The sequence below is a fragment of the Indicator indicator genome, chromosome 20 (assembly GCF_027791375.1).
Source record: "Indicator indicator isolate 239-I01 chromosome 20, UM_Iind_1.1, whole genome shotgun sequence".
NCBI classification, from domain to species: Eukaryota; Metazoa; Chordata; class Aves; order Piciformes; family Indicatoridae; genus Indicator; species Indicator indicator.
Window position 1 is genome coordinate 2,959,893 of NC_072029.1, and position 20,149 is coordinate 2,980,041.

The following is a 20,149-nucleotide window of genomic DNA, read 5'->3' on the forward strand; positions in this document are numbered from 1 at the left end:
GTATGCATTTAGTGACAGCCACACAATTCTTCACCACGACTGCATGTCTATGTCCTGTTTCAGCACTTGCAACCTTCATAAACAAAGAGAAAAGTGGAGGAATTGTCAGGGCTGTCACTGGAAAACAGGCTGAATTTATTTCTGAGACCTCTGAGGCCAACATCATGGTTAAGTGGTACAAAGATGGCAAAGAGATCAAAGCCAGCAAGAAATTCACTGTGGAAGATAAAGGAAGGTTGCACAAGCTTGTGGCTTCAGCTGTGACAAAAGAAGATGAAGGAACATACACGTGCAAAATAGGAGATGACACTCTTACTTTTGATTTAAAAGTCTCAGGTAAGTTTGGGATGCAAGTCTGGGATCAGAGTCTGTGTGAGAAACTTGGGACTTTTCTGAGTCCCATCCACAGTTTCTTGCCATAGCTGCGACTGCTGTAGCCGAACTGTGTTGAGGATCCTGAGCCCAAGCCATGAGCTCCTTTCTCTTTCCAGATGAAGCTGTTCATTTTGTCAACAAGCCCAAAATGCCTCCAGAGGTGTCAGTCAGTCCTTCTGAAACCCTGGAGCTGGTGTGTGAGGTGTCAGCTGCGAGTGGAGCTGTGGTGTGGAAGAAGGATCACACCGAGGTGAAGCAGGACCAGAGGACATCAGTCGTCTCCCAGGGGACACACCGCAAGCTCATCGTCAAGAAGGTGACACAACAAGACCAAGGGAGCTACACCTGTGAAACAAAGGATGACAGAACAACATTCCAAGTCAAAGTCAAAGGTGAGAAAATGCTAGAAATGCCAAAGCTGAAGAAGTATTCCATTTTGGGTAGTATCTTATGTTTGGAGGATCACCTCACAGCCTCTCAGGGGTGAAGTATTTCAGCTGTAGGACTTGAGTTTTGGCCAGCTGTCCTATCAACATTTTAAATGTGCACTTCTGCTTTCATGGTTAGTTGTAACCATAAAAATTGATGGGCAAGGATGGTGACTTGTGCATCTTTCACAGTTATCTGGTGTGCCTGCAGAGAAGCTCCTGCAGAATCACAGTGTGAGGCCATAGCAGAGGTGCAAGGATAGATACAAGGGAAGGAGGAGGTGTTGAAAGAGCTCTGATTAGGTGGAGAACAGCTGAATTGGAGTGACCCTAATAAAAGAAGTGGAATGGTTCACGGATATGAAGACTGTTCCTTTCTCATTCAATGGGAGCTTTGGAAAGACATAGGAAGGGAACAAGGAGGAGGAGGGTTCAGGTAGTGCATGTTGTTGCCCTAAGTCTCAAGTCCAAATCTGTGCTCAATGATGAATCAAATGATGATTTTTTTTTTACATTTATCCCAGAATTCCCATGAACTTACTCACTGCCTACCAGCAAAATGGAGGTGAAAGTGTTTTCTTGTCTTTAGTGAGCTACCATGATGCCACCTGGCAAGGATAAGTAGAGTGAAATAGGATAGACTTGATTAAGAACTGGAGAAGACAGCTGCAAAAAACCCCAAGTATGACTGCTGTGGCTTTCTTACAGAGACAGAAGATGTGTTTACAAACAAGGACAAGGTACAAAAGGAGGTGAAAGCTGCACTGACACAAAATGCCACCCTGAGCTGTGAGGTGGCTCAGGAGAAGACTGAGGTGAAATGGTACAAGGAAGGGAAACTGCTCACTGCCAGCAAGAAGTTCAAGGTGGAGGCAGAGGGCAAATCTCGTTGTCTGGTGGTGAGTCAGTTGGAGAAGAAAGATGCTGGGGAGTACACCTGTGAGGCTGCTGGCCAGAAACTGACCTTCAGGATTGATGTCACAGGTGGGAGACATATTTTGGTTCTCTTCACTTTAGTTCCCTTTACTACAGAGCAAATTCAATCATGCTCTAGGCTCTAGAGTCTGTGTAGCTTAGACCTTCACTCAGTAGAAAAGTGAGCAAGCAATGAAATCAATATCATGGAGAGACCTATGCTTAGTGGTCTTCATCTGTGAGATGAATCCCACACAGCCATCCTTCTGGTTTTCTGCTTTCCCAGTAAATAAAAAGCAGGAAGGTTTACACATGCTGTACAGATATAAATAAAGGTAGGATCAGCCCCAAATGTGTAGGAAAACACATCTGGAAAAAGTAGGAAAACTGATCTATTCAAGAAGAACTTAGGCTGGACGAAGCTTAAATATGGGTCCCAGTGGAGGATGAGATGGGGAAATGATTGGTGTGTGGTGTTATGGAACAAAAAGTTTGCTTTCCTGTGGAGATAAGGAGAACCTTAACTCCTGAGGCACTGGGTCATTTTGCTCAGAAGGGGCTGATCTGTTCTCCCCAGGCTGTGCAGAGGATCATGCCCTGTCTGAGTGCATCTTTGCTGTGAGTGGGACTGTTCTAAACTGACAGGGCTGTGGAGGTTGTCACAGTTTTCATTTGGCTTTGAACAACTTGCACAGTGTGTGGGTTTTAAATTGCTTCTCCCACTCTCCAGAAGCAGAAGATGCATTTATCAACAAGGAAAAAGTGCAGAAAGAGGTGAAAGCAGCACTGTCAGAAAACACCACCCTGAGCTGTGAGGTGGCCCAGGAGAAGACTGAGGTGAAATGGTACAAGGAAGGGAAACTGCTCACTGCCAGCAAGAAGTTCAAGGTGGAGGCAGAGGGCAAATCTCGTCGTCTGGTGGTGAGTCAGTTGGAGAAGAAAGATGCTGGGGAGTACACCTGTGAGGCTGCTGGCCAGAAGCTGACCTTCAAGATAGTTGTCACAGGTGGGAGATATATTTTGGTTGCAGTTTCATTGCCTTTCCTTTGTTTCTGATTGTCTTCTCCTATTTGTCAAGATATTAGAAGTGCTGTTAAAGTGCCTTCTGATGCTGGTCTGAGCTAGCATTTCAGTGAGGTTGTGTCAGGCAGATCTAGAGGTTGTGTGTAGGTATCCTGATACCAGGTTCTCAACTCCCTGTTGTCTTCTTAAGCCCAGATACTGAATCAAGAGTTTCCATTAGCAGGCATGTTGATAAAAGGTCTCTTCAATCTGATCATAACCTTTGGTGTGTTCCTCCTCTTCTTATTGATATTCTTCCACAAAAGTCTCCGTGTTCTTGCCTTTTTGTTTCATCTCTTCTCTACACAATGTTCTCCTTCCCTCCCCAAACAGGGAATTGCTTCAACTGTTCCATAGTCTGGCTGTGCAAACACACAGAGGGAAGCACAGTCTCATAGCTCCACAGACCATGAATGTTTCATGGGTGATGGACAGAAACAGATACAGATATGTGCACCCTGAGTGATGGTTTGTGTTTAACAACCCTTCATCCAGCTCCTCCTCTCCCCTTTCTTTCATCTGTGGTTGGATACCTGGTGGTGATGTGTCAAGCTGGTGGGCATTGGGTGATGGGACAAGAGGTGATGGCTTTAAACAGAAAATGGTTAGGTTTAGGGTAGATGTAAGGAAGGAGTTCTTCACTGTGTGAGGGTGGTGAGAACTGGAACAGCTTGGCCAGAGAGGTTGTAAATACCTCATCCCTGGAAGTGTTTGAGGCCAGGGACTTTGGACAACATGATCTAGTGAAAGGTGTCCCTGCCCATGGGAGATGGGGTTGGAACTTGGTGATCTTTAAGCTCCCTTCCAACCCAAACCATTTTATGATTCTGTGCTCCCTCCACCTTCTATGTGTGGTGTGGAACTGCTGCTGTAGGATGAAGCTTTGCTACTCCCATAGCACCTATTGTAAGCCATCAGCTGCTGTGTCCCCACTCTGCATGGGGCACACAGGCTGTGAGCTGGGACACTGGCTCTGTTTCATGACTTGTGTAGCTCATGCTCTTGGCTCAGGGGACTGCCAGTTTCAGTGGGGGCTGGGTTACAGTAAAGCTAGACCTGAGAGGCATCCTTCAGAGAACACACAAGATGGGCATTGACAGAAAGACCATTGGTATGATCCAAGTTCAGCTCAGCTGCTGAAACCCCCTCATACATTACTGCAGAGAATCTTGGAATGATAGAATGGCTTGAGCTGGAAGGGACCTTAAAGATCATTTAGTTCCAACACCCCTACCATGGGCAGGGACACCTCTCACTAGACCAGGTTGCTTAAAGCCTCATCCATCTTGGTCTTAAACCCTTCCAGGCATGAGACAACCACAAATCCTCTGGGCAGCCAGTTCCAGTCTCTCACCACACTACTCTGAGTAGTCAGAAACCACAGAAATTTGGTGCTTTTACACTTGGATTCCTCTAGCTGAGAGCTATTCTTAGCTGTCTGCCTCAGTAGCCAAAGGATTTCAGTTCTCTTTCAATCCAGATGACTTCATGGCTGGAGAGGGTAAGGTAACACTGTTCCCTTGTGTCACAAGTGGAGAGTCCTTGCCTAGCTACTGTTGCTGTATTTCTCATGGGTACAGCTGTAACATGACATTGCAAACCCAGCACTCCCTGCAAAACGATCCAGTGTGAAAGTCAGGAGGGATTATGAGTACTCAGAGGGGTTGGCTCTCCTGCTGCAGGAGCCCTTGTCTCACTGGATTATCCCAAGGCTCAGTGGCTTTCTAGTTTCTTAATTTATCCTGTTACCATTGCACTCAGAAAGAGTCTGCAGGGTTCCTGCACTATAGGGCTCCACTGCTCACACAAAACCTTCCCTGCTTAAGGGCTGCTTGAAGGTTAGATGCCAAGTGCTGGGTGTTGGGATGCAGCTATGGATTTGGGGATTTCAGAGAACCAGGTGCTGCAGGCTTTGGGACTGAGCTAGGTGTGTAGCTGAAAGGTCTGAGTCAGCAATCTCATTATTTTAAGAATGATGGTGCCAGTGGAATCCTTATTTGAAATGGTCAAAGCTCCATGTCCTGTCAAGGGCTTTTAATTCAGTTTCAGTAGAACTCCATTAACCAGCTGCAGCTGGGGTTGCAAATCTTGTTTGACTATTTTAACTTTAAAATGCATTTCTGAGGCAAAGGACTGGATAGTGTAAATCTCTTTGTAAGCTGATTGAAAGATTTAGTGACTTTCCCTAAAGCTATAAAAATGGTTTCATAGTAAACCATTATATGGTTTAATGATATGGTATAAAAATGGTTTATATTAAACCATTAAAAATATTTATATTAAAGGGCAAGAATGCAGAGGATGAATAACCCATCTGGGATACTCTTCCTCTACCAGCTGGTCCTTTCAGGTGCAGCCCCCATGTACACCTTTGGTTTGTAGCTCACCTCTGGTGCCCATTCCAGTTGCAGACAGAAGCTGAGATATTCTTATTTTCACATCCTCTTTTGACTGTGAACTGTGGTTTGTGCTGGAGCTATTTTAGATCTCACAGTGCTGCTTAATCTGCAGTAGGCTGATATTTGCCTTTGAGGAGCTCTGCATCATGCAGTACAGGCCATGCCAGCTGCCTTTTTAATGACAACTTAATGACGAGAGCTTCTTGCAGCCCTCCTACAGCTGATGCAGCAGAGGAGCTCAAATTTAGAGTGTATAAAATGGGTTTCTGCTTCAGCTTGCTCCCTGCAGGACACTTCTCTGTCCATGGATTGTGCAGTACTGCTGGCCAGCCTAGGATGTGGCTCCAAGGATTACAAGGAGTGCCATGGTCAGCAGTGTAGGAACATGACCTGAAATCACTCCTACTCCTCACCCTCCCAGGCAGCTCCTGCCACTCAGAGGACAAACATGACAGGGATGGTATGCAGAGAAGAGAGTCTTCAAGGAGGGGAAAGTTGGCTGTAAGAGACTGCAGAGAGTGACTGGGGGAGGAGGGCAGTAACTGCTTATGTTTTGAGGGTGCAAGGTTCCATGAGCTATGAGGAACTCCGAAGCAATGCTTTGTGCAAGAGATGATCCTGCAGAACATCTACACAGAACACCTGTAGGATCTTCTACTTGCAAGCTATTGATGTCTTGTGTTTTTTCCCCCCTAATGTTTCCCTATTTTAGAGGCAGAAGATGCATTTGTCAACAAGGAGAAGGTGCAGAAAGAGGTCAAAGCTGCACTATCAGAAAATGCCACCCTGAGCTGTGAGGTGGCCCAGGAGAAGACTGAGGTGAAATGGTACAAGGAAGGGAAACTGCTCACTGCCAGCAAGAAGCTCAAGGTGGAGGCAGAGGGCAAATCTCGTCGTCTGGTGGTGAGTCAGTTGGAGAAGAAAGATGCTGGGGAGTACACCTGTGAGGCTGCTGGCCAGAAGCTGACCTTCAGGATTGATGTCACAGGTGAGTGAATTTGCTGCATCTCTGGTTTCCATCCTGACAAAACTAAAGGAGAGGAAAGTGATTTGGATTGGCAAATTCCATCTCAGCAGGTAGTGATGGAGCCAGTATTTCAATTCAGCTGTTCTAAGAGGTTGTAGTCAGCCATAAGAGCAGATCTGTCTCTCTTTGGAAAGTAAGAATGCTGTGGATCTCTGTAGCCCAAGCCTAGGGCGAGCTGACAATCCAATGATTGTCATTTCCCTGTGATTTTCCCTAGTAGCAAAATAGGAATTCAATAACTGCAGGAGAAATCAAAGGACACAGAGAAAACATCTGAGCACAAACATTCTGTTGTGAATGCTCCTTCCTTAAATCAAGTGTCTCTTTGTTAGGGAGGAAGCCCTTTTAGTGTGGCATCTGCCAACTAAAAGAAATACTAGAACTGGTCTCAGAAGTAGCAGCTGACAAAACCAGGTTTCTTTGCTGTGATATATCAAGAATTGATTTTAAACCTTGCCATCCCTTGGTTGGATCTTGATGAATTAAAAACAGATTGAGGAGCTCATATCACAGAAATCTAATATATTAAATGGCTTTCTGATTCTGTTATAGTTGAGTGTTAAGCAAATACCAGGAGGACTGGCTAATTTCCCTGCATTAAGGAAGCACATTTCTAGGATGATGAATTTTTGGAAGATTTGGGAAGAATAGACAGAGTAGCCTCCCAAAGCATGTTTCCCAAGACTAGCTTTTGCTGGCAAAGAAATTTGCTTTTCTTGGACAATGTAATGCTTGTCCTCTTGCAGCATACATACCAGACTTCTTATAGCCTGCTGTGCTGCTGGACACTGGGATATGAGAACTTCTTTTCTGCTGATCTTGGAGAATGCTAATGATGGAAATGGAAGCACCTTCAATGCTATCTAAGCTGTCTTGGACTACCAGTAATGCAGTACTTCACCCTCAGTTATGCAATTCAAATTATGCATTCAGCTGATGGTGCTGGCAGGGAACATGACTGGGAAGCCCAAATCCAGCAGGGCACTGGTGTGTGCATTTGGGAAGGGATGTGTGTGTCAAAGATCCCTGCTCCAAACCTGCCCTTGTGCTCTCAATTCCAGAGGCAGAAGATGCTTTCATCAACAAAGAGAAGGTGAAGAAGGAGGTCAAAGCTGCACTGTCAGAAAATGCCACCCTGAGCTGTGAGGTGGCTCAGGAGAAGACTGAGGTGAAATGGTACAAGGAAGGGAAACTGCTCACTGCCAGCAAGAAGTTCAAGGTGGAGGCAGAGGGCAAATCTCGTCGTCTGGTGGTGAGTCAGCTGGAGAAGAAAGATGCTGGGGAGTACACCTGTGAGGCTGCTGGCCAGAAGCTGACCTTCAAGATAGTTGTCACAGGTGGGAGAGGATTCTTTGGCCCCAAATTCCTATTTCTGGAGTATCTAGAGGAATTGTTATTATTATCTCCTATGTAAAATAGGATAAGGTAGTGAGATCCATCTTAGAAAAACATCTCTGTAAGAGCAGACCTGTGAAAAGAAAAGGGCTACCAGGATGATTGAGGGACTGGAGCACCGCCCTATGAGGAGAGGCTGAGAGCCCTGGGGCTTTCCAGTCTGGAGAAGAGAAAACTGAGATGGGACTTAATGAATGTTTATAAATATCTGAGGGCTGGGGGACAAGAGGGAGGGGACAGACTCTGCTCAATTGCACCCTGGGATAGGACCATGGGCAATGGATAAGAACTACAGCACAGGACATTCCACCTCAACATGAGGAGGAACTTCACTGTGAGGCTCACAGAGCACTGGAACAGGCTGCCCAGAGAGGTTGTGGAGTCTCCTTCTCTGGAGACTTTCCAGCCCCATTTGGATGTGTTCCTGTGAAACCTGTGCTGGATTCTCTGTCCTGCTCTGGCAGGGGGGTTGGACTCAATGATCTTCTGAGGTCCCTTCCAATCCCTAACATCCTCTGATCCTTTGAAACTATCAAAGTACTGATTGCACATCTCCATCCCCACATGTTGGTGCAACCAGAATGTCTCTGCAAGGCTGCTGATTCTCAGTGAATTTCAGAGCAGGACTGCAGTGGAGAGCAATAGGGTGTCTGCACTCTACAAGACACAAAAACTCAGCACAGAGCAGTTTGAATGTTCTACCAATAGCTTTAGATGTTTATTGTCAAGTCAGAGCCTTGGTTTCCAGTCTTACCTGTAAACCATGATAAGGGGATTGGACAACATCACATCTTGGAGACACTCAGAATTTCTCTCTCTTTTCAGAGCCAGAAGTTGTCTTTACAAACAAGGAGAAAGTGCAGAAAGAGGTCAAAGCTGCACTATCAGAAAATGCCACCCTGAGCTGTGAGGTGGCCCAGGAGAAGACTGAGGTGAAATGGTACAAGGAAGGGAAACTGCTCACTGCCAGCAAGAAGTTCAAGGTGGAGGCAGAGGGCAAATCTCGTCGTCTGGTGGTGAGTCAGCTGGAGAAGAAAGATGCTGGGGAGTACACCTGTGAGGCTGCTGGCCAGAAGCTGACCTTCAGGATTGATGTCACAGGTAAGACACAGCTGCTGTGAATTGCAGGAGAGGGTAACAGCTGTAATAGCTGTTACACAATGGCTCAGTTGCAGTAGTCTGTAGGCTTCACCTGATCTTCTGTACCTCCTTGCCTGGACTTGTGGGAGTATTTGTCTCTAGTATGGCACAAAGGCCTTTCTCACTCTGTTTGAATTAAATGGGAGTTTTGCAGGATGATTTCCAACTATAGGATTACTGTCAAGGACCCTCTTGGTCTTCTCCACTCCTAGACTCCTGGTTCTATATTGTTCCCTAGTTTCTACATTGCAGTTTAGATCCATACAAGAGTAGATAGTACCCAGTGAAGGCAACTTGTTTTGGCAATTGACAGCCCAAATATTTTCCAAATGCCTGCACAGAAATCTGTAAGCCTGCTCTCCTTTAATCCCCCAATCAATATTTTCTTCTTTTCCTTCATTCAGAGCCCAAACCTGCCTTTATCAACCAGGAAAAGGTCCAGAAAGAGGTGAATGCTGTCCTGACAGAAAGTGCCACCCTCAGCTGTGAGGTGGCAGAGGACACAACCGAAGTGAGATGGTTCAAGGATGGCAAACTGCTGGTTTCCTGCAGAAAATTCAAAGTAGAAAGCGTGGGCAAAACCCGGCGCCTGGTGGTAGAGCAGCTGGAGAAGAGAGATGCTGGAGAATACATCTGTGAAGCTGCAGGCCAGAAGCTCACCTTCAAGTTGGAGCCAACTGGTGAGGTCTCACCTAAGCAGCTCTCTTGGGTGGCTTAGAGGCAAGGCAAAAACTGGAGGTTCCCTACCTAGTAGCTGCAGGGCAACCACAATTTTCCCTTGAGCAACATCAGTGAAGCAGATCACCCCTTCATTTGACCTTTTTAATCTAGCAGTGTGGAGGTGGGAATTCTGGCTAAAGACTTTTTGTTTTATTTGGGGTTTTTTTGGCTGTGGAAATGCTTTTTGTTTCTATTTTTTTTTCTTAGTGTCTCCTTTACACACCCTGTCACTCAACCTTTTTTTTAAGTGGTGGGGAGCTGAAATAGAAGAGGAAAGTTTTCAAGAGCAGAAAGAGAATCATAGAATTGTTTTGGTTGGACAAGATCTCTAAGACCATTGAGTCCAACCATCAACCTAACACCACCATGGCCATCAAACCATGTCCCAAACTGCTGTGTCTACACATTTCTTGAACACCTCCATGGATGGTTTCTCCACCACCTCCCTGGGCAGCCTGTTCCAATCCCTTGCCAAAAGTGAGAAAGGTGACCAAGAAAAGCTGTTCTGCTGCTCTGTGTGCCCCAAACAGCCCAGCTGTATGACAAGGAATGCACAAGATAGAGAAGAAGCCAAGAGAAAGGGACTAGAGCAAGCAGAAAAGTAAATGGGCCATAAATTCAGGCTTAGCATATTAATGTTTCCTCTTAATTAGATTTAAAGCCCTAAAAAATGAGGCAGGAAATAATTATGCAGGTCATTTGACTTCTAAGAAACCAGCTTTTGGGGGGCAGCAGATAAAAAGGGTATTTGCATTTCTTTCCCTTTGCTTCTTGTCCAAGCAGAAGCTCTGGGTTGCATGACAGATCATTTTCTTTCTTCCCACTCAGCAAAAGATTTACACCAGCCACAAAACATTCAACCACACTCCCTGGGTTATTGGGGATTATGGAGGAGTTGTTGTTGTGAGTCACCGAGGGAGAGTAAGAGAAAATTGCTGTGTTAAGGATTTGAGACTGAAGTTATTAATTTTTCCTCTTTTAATGTCTATCCTAGAACCAGAGGCTAAGTTTGAGAAGAAAGCTGTCCAGAAAGAGCCTCTTGTTGTTGAAGAATATGAAAGCATCACACTGACGACCTCAGTAACGCCTGAAACCGCTGCAGTGAAGTGGCTCAAGGATGGAACAGAAATCAAGGCGAGCAAGAAATATGTGATTAAGAGTGAGGGGGCATCCAGGACCCTGACAATCAACCTGGCTGAGGGCACAGACACTGCTGTCTACACCTGCCAGACAAAGAATGACAAGCAGGAATTCAAAGTACAGGTGAAAGGTGAGTAGGGAGCGGTGCACATTGTGACCCAACACCAGCAGCTACACTGCCATGGCAGGATGGAGGTCAGCTCTCTAAAACTCTAAAACTGTTCCAACCTGAAAGCTTGAATTGCTGGTGCAGCTGCTGTGGCTGCCCCACCATAGGCCAGCAAAGTTCTCCTGCTTCCAAATACCCAATTTTAGCCTTTTGCTGTCTGCCTGAGATAAGACAGAAGGCTGTGATGGATGCTTTCCCTGGTGTCTGCTCCCCAATCTCAATATGTTTCTGTCTCCTCCTAACCTCAGAAGCTGGGGCATGGCAGAATCATAGCTTTTCCCTCCTCTGCTCACCGGCATGACAAAAATGATGAGGCATTGGAACAGGTTGCCTAGAGAGGCTGTAGATGATCCTCCCTGGAAATGTTCCAGGCCAGGTTGGATGGGGTTTTGAGCAACTTGGTCTAGTGGAAGGTGTCCCTGCCTATGGCAGGGAGAATGGAACAAATGATATTTAAGATCCCTTCCAGCCCAAACCACACTCTGATTCTGTGCAGAGGGTTGTTATATGAGGAGGAGATTTATGAGTTGGTCACACAGGGAAACAGGGGCCTCCATTGCATCCTCCTCTGTTTGAAGGCTAGGGCTACAGATTGCCAAGAAGGATGGAGTATTGCTGACCCACAGATGAAGATGAGAGGAGTGATGTCCCAGAGCAAAGGGCTGCTCCTTTCTCTTCAGGCACACTGGAGATGTCTGGAGCTGAGACACACTTCCTCAGCTCCCTTTGGAGTCATTGCAGAGGAGTAGTTGCTAATAGATCATGATGGATCCAACCTATTGTAATGCCTTTTCCAGGATGACAGAAATCACACCCTGGGTTTCTCTGACCCCATTAGCTGTGTGTGCAGGGAGAGAAGAGACAAAAGTAGCTGAAGCTTGTGCTCCAGATGGATTTTCACACATAGGTAAATCAGGCTCTGAAGCAAAAACACCACATGGCCCCATTAGATTAAAGATTGGAATGAAAAGAAGCCAACACCCAACCATGTCTTATGACACTGCTGCTGCTTTACAGAATGATGGTGATATTAAAAAACAAAACCAAAAACCAAACATGTCAAAGGAAATCTCCTTCTATTTCCACCTTTGTGGTTTGTTTTTGCCTACCTTGATTCTCAAGCATGTCCTGGGGTTGGTTGGTTTATTTATCTGTTAAAGTTGTCCAGAACCAGCTTCTTAGAACAGCCTTTTTCATAGAATCATAGAATCAGTCAGGGCTGGAAGCGACCACAAGGATCATCCAGTTCCAACCCCCCTGCCATGGGCAGGGACACCTCACACTACATCAGGCTGGCCAGAGCCTCATCCAGCCTGGCTGCAAACACCTCCAGGGATGGGGCCTCAACCACCTCCCTGGACAACCCATTCCAGGCTCTCACCACTCTCATGGGGAAGAACTTCTTCCTCACATCCAGCCTGAATCTCCCCACTTCCAGCTTTATTCCATTCCCCCTAGTCCTATCACTACCTGAGATCCTAAAAAGTCCTTCCCCAGCTTTCTTGGAGCCCCCTTCAGATACTGGAAGGCCACAAGAAGGTCACCTCGGAGCCTTCTCCTCTCCAGACTGAACAACCCCAACTCTCTCAGTCTGTCTCCAGAGCAGAGCAGCTCCAGCCCTCTGCTCATCCTGGTGGCCCTGCTCTGGACACCTTCCAGCGCGTCCATATCCCTCTTGTAACAGGGACTCCAGAACTGGACTTTTAAAATATTTTCTTTTCTCTTCTTTTTTTTTTTTTTTTCTCTCTTTTCTGCATCTCAGAAATCCCAGTGAAGTTTACCAAGAAACTAGAGGCTGTTAATGCTGAGATTGGAGGAAGCATCTCCTTGAGCTGTGCCGTTAGCCACACCAAGGGGAAGGTAGTGTGGCGCAGGAACGGTGTGGAGATCCGAGCCGGCAAACGCTTCCAGATCCAGGAGGAGGGACTCAAACGGATCCTGACGATAACCGGGATCCGGGCTGAGGACGAGGGGGAGTACTCCTGCGAGTCCAGGGATGACAAGAGCTGCCTTACCATCACCCCCAAACGTATGGCTCTCGTGGTGGCAATGTGCAGGGATCTTTGGGTTTGTCCTCAATGCTGGGTGGGTTGAAATTACACCCCCCCTCTCCTCCCCCTAATTAAAATTGGCAGACCAGCTGAGATGGAAAGCAACCGAAGCTATATTTGCAAGCAACTACAATCTAGAAAGGTGGAATGCACTGAATGTGTGCAAAATATACAATATTTACCTATATGTGTGATTTATAAACAACACAAGAACCCCCCCCCCCCGGACAAAATCAGCTTCCCCCGCCTCCCCCTGCTCCCTTCCCTCACCCTACACAAGGTAAAAGAGAGAGAGAAAGAGAGAGGAGCAGAGAGTAGTTTGTTGGTACTTAGCCATGACAAAGAAATGCAGTTAAGGTCAGCATGCCAGTAGAAGCACCAGCCAGTATCTGCTGGAGCAAAGAAGTCAAAAAAGAGAAAGAGTTAGATTACACAACTAGCTTTACAGAATCACAGAATCAACCAGGTTGGAAAAGACCTCAGAGATCACCAAGTCCAACCTATTACCTAATACCTAGCACCTTCTGACAACTAAACCCTGGCTCCAAGTGCCACATCCAATCTTGTTTTGAACACCTCCAGGGATGGTGACTCCACCACCTCCCTGGGCAGCACTTTCCATGGCCAATTACTCTTTCTGTGAAGAACTTTCTCCTCACCTCCAGCCTAAACCTCCCCTGGTGCAGCTTGAGGCTGTGTCCTCTTGTTCTGTTGTTGGTTGCCTGGGAGAAGAGACCAACCCCCACCTGGCTACAACCTCCTTTCAGGTAGTTGTAGAGAGCAATAAGGTCACCCCTGAGCCTCCTTTTCTCCAGGCTAAACACCTCCAGCTCCTTCAACCTCTCCTCTCAGGGCTTGTACTTGAGACCTCTCCCCAGCCTCATTGCCCTTCTCTGGACACATTCAAGTATCTCAATGCCCTTCTTAAATTGAGAAGCCCAGAACTGGACACAGTACTCAAGGTTGGAAGAGACCTTTGAGATCACTGAGTCCACCCATGAGCTCATCACTGCCAAGTCAGATATCTTAGATATCAGACCAATGAGATTATTTAGACTGTATCATTATTTTTCTTTTTACATCCAATTGTAATTTATTTACATTCTACCACTTTTACTTAGGATCTGTGGGAAATTTTCTAGGCACAGCCTAAAAGTGCCACAGCAGCTCTGCAAGGCTGCGATTGTTCATGTGTTTGTGCTGTCTCTTGTGTTGACAGCAAAACATCAAACTCCACTTCTCTTGGTGTGAGAAGGTAATTAGTGATAGAACAAGAGGGAATGGCCTCAAGCTGCCACTGGTTAGGTTTAGACTGGACATTAGGAAACATTTTTTCTCAGCAAGAGTGGTCAGGCATTGAAATGAGGTGGTCAGACATTGGAATGAGCTGCCCAGGGAGGTGGTGAAGTCACCAACCCTGGTGCTTGGGGATATGGTTTAGAGGTGAACCTTGTAGAGTAGGGTTCTGAGTTGGACTTGGTTATCCTGAGGGTCTGTTCCAACCTGAATGTTTCTGTGATTCTGTGATTTTAGACTTGTTGAGCTCAGGTCTCTTAACATGTAGGTAAACTGACCTTCATAGAATCACAGAATTCTTCTGGTTGGAAAAGACCTCTAAGATCATCAAGTCTAACTGTTGACTTATCACCATGGCTGCTAAACCATGTCCCAGAGTGCCATATCCATGAGTTTCTTGACCCACCTCCAGGGATGGTGACCCTGCCACCTCCCTGGGCAGCCTGGCTCACTCTTGCAGTAAAGAAATTTTTCCTAATACCCAACCTAACCCTCCCCTGGTATGGCTTGAGGCCATTTCCTCTCATTCTGTCACTTGATGCTAGGGAGAAGAGGCCAACCCCCACCTTGTATTGCATTTGAGGCTGGAATTAAGTATCCCAAAGGTAAAATGGGATTTCCCCTTCCCATATTTGTTTGTCTCTCTCTCTTCTGGCATCTTTATACACCAAACTTAGGCATGGGAAATGTGAAGATTCATTCTAAGCATGCCTACAGGAAAGCAGGGGAGGAACTATTTAAAAGGGACTGTGGTGATAGGACAAGGGGCAATGGTTTGAAACTAGAGGAGGGTTGATTTAGATTGGACGTTAGGAAGAAGTTCTTTACTATGAGGGTGGTGAAACACTGGAATGGGTTGCCCGGAGAAGTTGTGGATGCCTCATCCCTGGAAGCATTTAAGACCAGGCTGGGTGAGGCTCTGAGCAACCTGATCTAGCAGGAGGTGTCCCTGTCCATGGCAGGATGGTTGGAACTAGATGATCATTAAGGTCCCTTCCAAGCCTTTCTATGATTCTATGACTATTGTGATCCCTTACTGTAAGTAACAAAAATTGATGCTATCAATAAAATACTGTGCCTCTATGAGGGTGTTTATGCCATGCCTCTAAGTCATGCTCCTAAATGGTTTATTCCCTTCCTTCAGCTCCCAGAGTGGTGAAATTCGTTACGAGTCTCAACAGCGTGGTCTCTGAAGAAGGAAAAGAGGCTGTCTTCAAGTGCACTGTCTCTCCCAGTGATGCTGTGGTCACCTGGCTCAGGAATGGAGTCAAGATTGAAGCCAGCAAGAAGTATGTGATCTCACAGAAGGACACCAACCACAGCCTCACCATCACTGACCTGACGCTGGAAGATGCAGCTGAAATCTCCGCCAGTGCTGAAGGTGTAGAAAGCACAGCCAACCTCAGAGTCCGAGGTGAGAGGAGATAATGCCCCTTTCACAGGCTGCCATGGATGCTGTGGCCTTTGTCTTGTGTGGGCTTTCCTATGAGTGATCATATCAGAGGGAAATTCTGCTTTAGCTTCATTCAGTAGAGATGTCCAGAATGCGTCTGGGCTGGAGATATGTGAGCCACCATTGCAGTGTTCTCTGGAAGCCTGTATTCTGGGTGCTCTGCATCCTTACTAACATTTTTTTTTTCCTTTGGCAGAGGCCTCAATCTCATTCAAGAAGAAACTGGAGCCCAGAACAGTTGAAGAAAGAGACACAGTGACCTTAGAGGTAGAGCTGACCAAGCCTGCAGAGGTGAAGTGGATGAGGAACAGCGTTGTACTGAAGCCCAGTGAAAAAGTAGAGATCAAAGCTGAGGGAACAAAGCACACCTTGGTGATCAGGGACATCTCCTTTGCAGACAGGGGCTTCTACTGCTGTGAGAGTCCTGATGACAAGACCCAGGCCAAGATCAATGTGGAAAGTAAGTTGAATGATGTCCTCTTCTATAAATACCCTGAACAGACTTTGGAGGTGGATTCTGGTCTCTTCCATTTTCACAATGACCATTGTCACCAGTCAGATGACTGAGAGAGGCTGAAAGCAAGGGCAATAATCTCATTCCACCAACTTGCAGGCATGCTGTTGATCTCTGAGCTTCTTAGCTGGTTCTCTCTCCTCTGAAGTCTCTCACTCTCTAGCATGCTCTGTTTATTCCTTTGTATGGCTTTTAGTGAAGCATTCCCTCCTTAGCCACCCATTGCCCTGGTGGTTCTCTGTGATCTACTCCTTCAGAACATCTCTTTACCCTGAGACAGGGTAATAAAACCACAAGACCAATCTTCTATCTGAGGGTGCTGCCCTTCCAAGCAAGCTAATGGTGTCTCAGCTGCAGCTCTGTCCTTCTGTCCTCTTTCCTGTGTCCTCTTTTATGATCATTAAAGAATAGATGAAGACAGAACTGAAGCACATAAAGACTACCTAATTTTGTTCTGTAAAGCCCCTGCCACAAACTGATGCTGTGTAGGTCATCAATAACAGGTAAGGAAGACCTTGATAACAGACTTCAAGTACCTGAAAGGCTGTTACAAAGTGGAGTGCAACAGTCTGTTCTCCATGTGGAAATAAGGGTAGGAAATAATGGACTTCAGCTGCAATGAGATAGATCCAGGTTATACACTCAGATCTCTGGGTGACTGAATAGGTTGTCTGGAGTGGTTTTGGGGCCTCCAGCATGGTTTTGGGAAAAGGTTGGTGAAATATCTGCCTGGGATGATGCAAAGAACTGAGTGTGTCCTACAGCAGGAGAGAACCAGGTAGCTTTCTGGTTGGCCCTTTAAGCACCAAAAGGCTACTAGAAGGTCTCTGTGGAGCCTTCTCCAGGCTGACCAACCCCAACTCTCAGTCTGTCCTCACAGCAAAGGGCTCCCATCATTGCTCTGGTCCCTTCTGGCCCCTCTCTAACAGATCCATGTCTCTGCTGTGCTGAGGACTCCAGATCTGGCCCCAACACTGCAGGTGGGGTCGGAGTAGAGTGGAGAAGAGGGGCAAAATTCTTCCCTCCGCCTGCTGGCCATGCTGCTTTTGATGGTCTTGATTTAGAGCTAGATTTGAGGTTTGCTATCTCATAATTGGTGAAATTGGGTGCACAGAAGATGAAGGATGCATCATTTCCACAGATGCAGTGTGTTGGAAGCATGCAGTGCAGTACAGGGTGGTTTGCTGCTCCAGCCTTCCTCACATGTTGCACCCCAAGGCATTTTTTCAGTCTCTAGGTGATTTTTATTTTTTCCTTCCAGCAGGATGTTTCAGCAGCTGGTTGTAGGTTGAGTTACACCTGCTCTGGGGCACTCACTGTTGCTATAACCAAGTGGTAGAAACAAAACTGATGGAGCAGTGTTTGTATAGGAAGTAATTGGGTGGTCAGCTGTCAGCAGAGTTTTGTGTAAAGTGAGTCATGCAAGAGTAAATTTCTGTCTGTCTGGTTTATAAACTTCCTTTTCTGATGGAGAGAGAGGATTTTGCTTTGTGCTGCCCAGACACCCAGCTGCATTCTCATCACTTACCCTTAGTGTCACTGAAAAAATAGCTCCTCTGGTGATGAACTGAGATAGATTCATGCAGTGATGGAGACTCAAGGTGATCTGAGAAGGAGCATGATCAAAACTGGGGAATCAGCTCCTTGTAGCAGGGAATTCTTTTTGTGTGTGGTCATCCAAGCCTTAGTTATGAGACACAACAGGAGAGGAGATATAGAGAATCTCACTGAGCTTAGACATATTTTGCATCCAAATCCTCCAGCTGAGACAGCACTGAGCTCTTGCAGTGCTTTACAGCAAAAACAAGACTCTAGAAGCAGAAGCCAAAAACTGAAGCAGGATTTTAGACACTATTTTAGAGGCAAATGGCCTCTTTTCAGTAGAACCTGATACAGCTTACATTGAGGTCCTTTAAATGGTCATAACCTGGGGAACTGAGCTACTACCAGCTTATGGTTAAGAAGCCTGATTTTTAGAAGACCTTTATTGAAAAACCATGAAGCTGGACTGATACTGTTTGCTTCAAAATTGTTCTCAGAGCAAGGCAAACAGGGAATAGCTATGTGAAAAGCTGCTGATTTCTTGCAGCTTAAAAGTTGCCTCATCAAAGGATCTGTTCTGATCTTAAGGTGCCAGGAGATCCTAAAAAACCCCTCAGCTCCTCAAACCAGTAACATATCTGACTGAATATCTGTTTTCAGTTGTGACCAGGAGGAGATGTTTGTGGAAGACATAAGTCAGTCAGTCATGGGCAAAAGAGTCTTCCTCTGATATATTTCTAAGCTTTCAAGAGAGAGAAGCATGATTAGATCAATTAATTATAGCAGAAACTTTGCTAGGAACATGAGTATGACATTTTAAACCTCTTGACACAGAATGTTATCTATTAAAACAAGTCCTGTGAAAGCTCTGCTATTCCCTAACAGTTGCAGCTTCATGATGAGACCTTTGAAAACATGATTTGATTTTCAGGCCTAGGTAGAACAACATCAGGTTGGTCACTTACTAAGTTAGAAATGGCTACAGTATTTAATTCATACTTTTGCAAGTCCATTTTGCTGTCTCCTTGGAATAATTTCAGTCTGATCCTCAGTCTGACCTTGTAATGGGTGGTTGATTGGATATCAGGAAGAAGTTCTTCACTGTGAGGGTGGTGGAACACTGGAACAGGTTGTCCAGGGAGGTGGTTGAGGTCCCTTTCCTGGAGATATTCAAGGTGAGGCTCAATGAGGTCCTGGGCAGCCTGATCTAGTTGGGGATGACTGCAGGGAGGTTGATCTGGATGACCTTTGGAGGTCCCTTCCAACCTGGACCATTCTATGGTTGGCCTGTTTGTCATAGCTGAAAGTATCCATGCCAAGAATAGCAGCCATGGCCATGAATAGGTTTTATTTCCTGCAAAGGTGGTTGTTTAGTTGAAAGATACCAAGCAATTGCCAGGAACCTGGATGAGGAATGGGGAAATAATGTATTTTGGAAGGCCTCAGGCTGCTTCCCAGCTATTGGTGTGAGATCTCCAACTTGTCCTTGTTATTTTTTTTTCCAGTGAGGCAGATCAAGCTGGTGAAAGGTCTTCAGCCCCTCCAAGTGTCTGAGAAAGGGACTGTCACCTTTGAGGTGGAGGTGTCACACGAGGACGTGGAAGGGACATGGCAGAAGGATGGCGTTCGGCTGAAGCCTTCACCCAACATCAGTATTGGTGCTCAGGGGAAGAAGCACTCACTGACTCTTTCCTCTGTGACTCTTGAAGATGCAGGACTCATCTCATTCAGAGCAGAAGGCATTCATTCCTCAGGGAAGCTCACTGTGACAGGTACATAGAAGTCTCAGTCTCTGGTTGGTGTGGGTGATGGTTGTCTTCTCCTGACTCAAAAAGAGAGCTTTTAAGAGAGGAACAATTTGTTCTTGTAACTGCACAGGATATGATGAGCACTGGATCATCATCACAGAATCATAGAAACATTCAGATTGGAAAAGACCCTCAGGATTAGCAAGTCCAACCCACAACCCAGTCTACAAGATTCATCCCTACACCCTATCCCAAAACATCCCATCGAAATCACCTTCAAATACATCCAGGCTTGGGGACTCCACCACCTCCCTGGGCAGCACATTCCAATGCCTGACCACTCTTTCCATGAAAAAAGTTTCCTAATGTCCAGTCTAAACCTACTCGGTCACAGCTTGAGGCCATTCCCTCTTGTTCTAACTACCTGTGAGAAGAGACCAGCACCAACCTCTCCACAACCTCCTTTCAGGTAGTTGTAGAGAGCAATGAGGTCTCCTCAATAGGGTGTCCTTCTGATGTCAATAGGGTTACTGTAACATCATTGTCCACAAAACACCTCTTGGTAATATGCTCAAAACAAGAGGATTTTGTTGGCACAAGTTTTATTAAACATGGAAGCTAGGTTGTGCCTATTCACTAGAGAAACAGAGGCTGAGCAGAGACGACCTCACTCTACAGCTCCCTGAAAGGAGGTTGGATTGAGGTGGAAGCTGGTCTCTTCTCCCAGCTAGCAAGCTAAGACAAAAGGAAACATTCTCAAATTGTGCCAAGGAAG

The 20,149-nt window shown here is 46.1% G+C and overlaps 1 protein-coding gene across 1 annotated transcript in view; it reads left to right on the top strand.

Moving 5' to 3' along the window:
- Positions 1-20,149, top strand: part of OBSCN (obscurin, cytoskeletal calmodulin and titin-interacting RhoGEF) — a 179,089-nt gene that overhangs the window by 20,914 nt on the left and 138,026 nt on the right. The window contains 13 exon segments of the mRNA XM_054389952.1: positions 64-336; positions 492-767; positions 1,512-1,787; positions 2,449-2,724; positions 5,892-6,167; positions 7,268-7,543; positions 8,400-8,702; positions 9,146-9,421; positions 10,456-10,731; positions 12,533-12,799; positions 15,262-15,531; positions 15,767-16,030; positions 19,132-19,398. Of these exon segments, the coding sequence (XP_054245927.1) occupies positions 64-336; positions 492-767; positions 1,512-1,787; positions 2,449-2,724; positions 5,892-6,167; positions 7,268-7,543; positions 8,400-8,702; positions 9,146-9,421; positions 10,456-10,731; positions 12,533-12,799; positions 15,262-15,531; positions 15,767-16,030; positions 19,132-19,398 (3,576 nt within the window).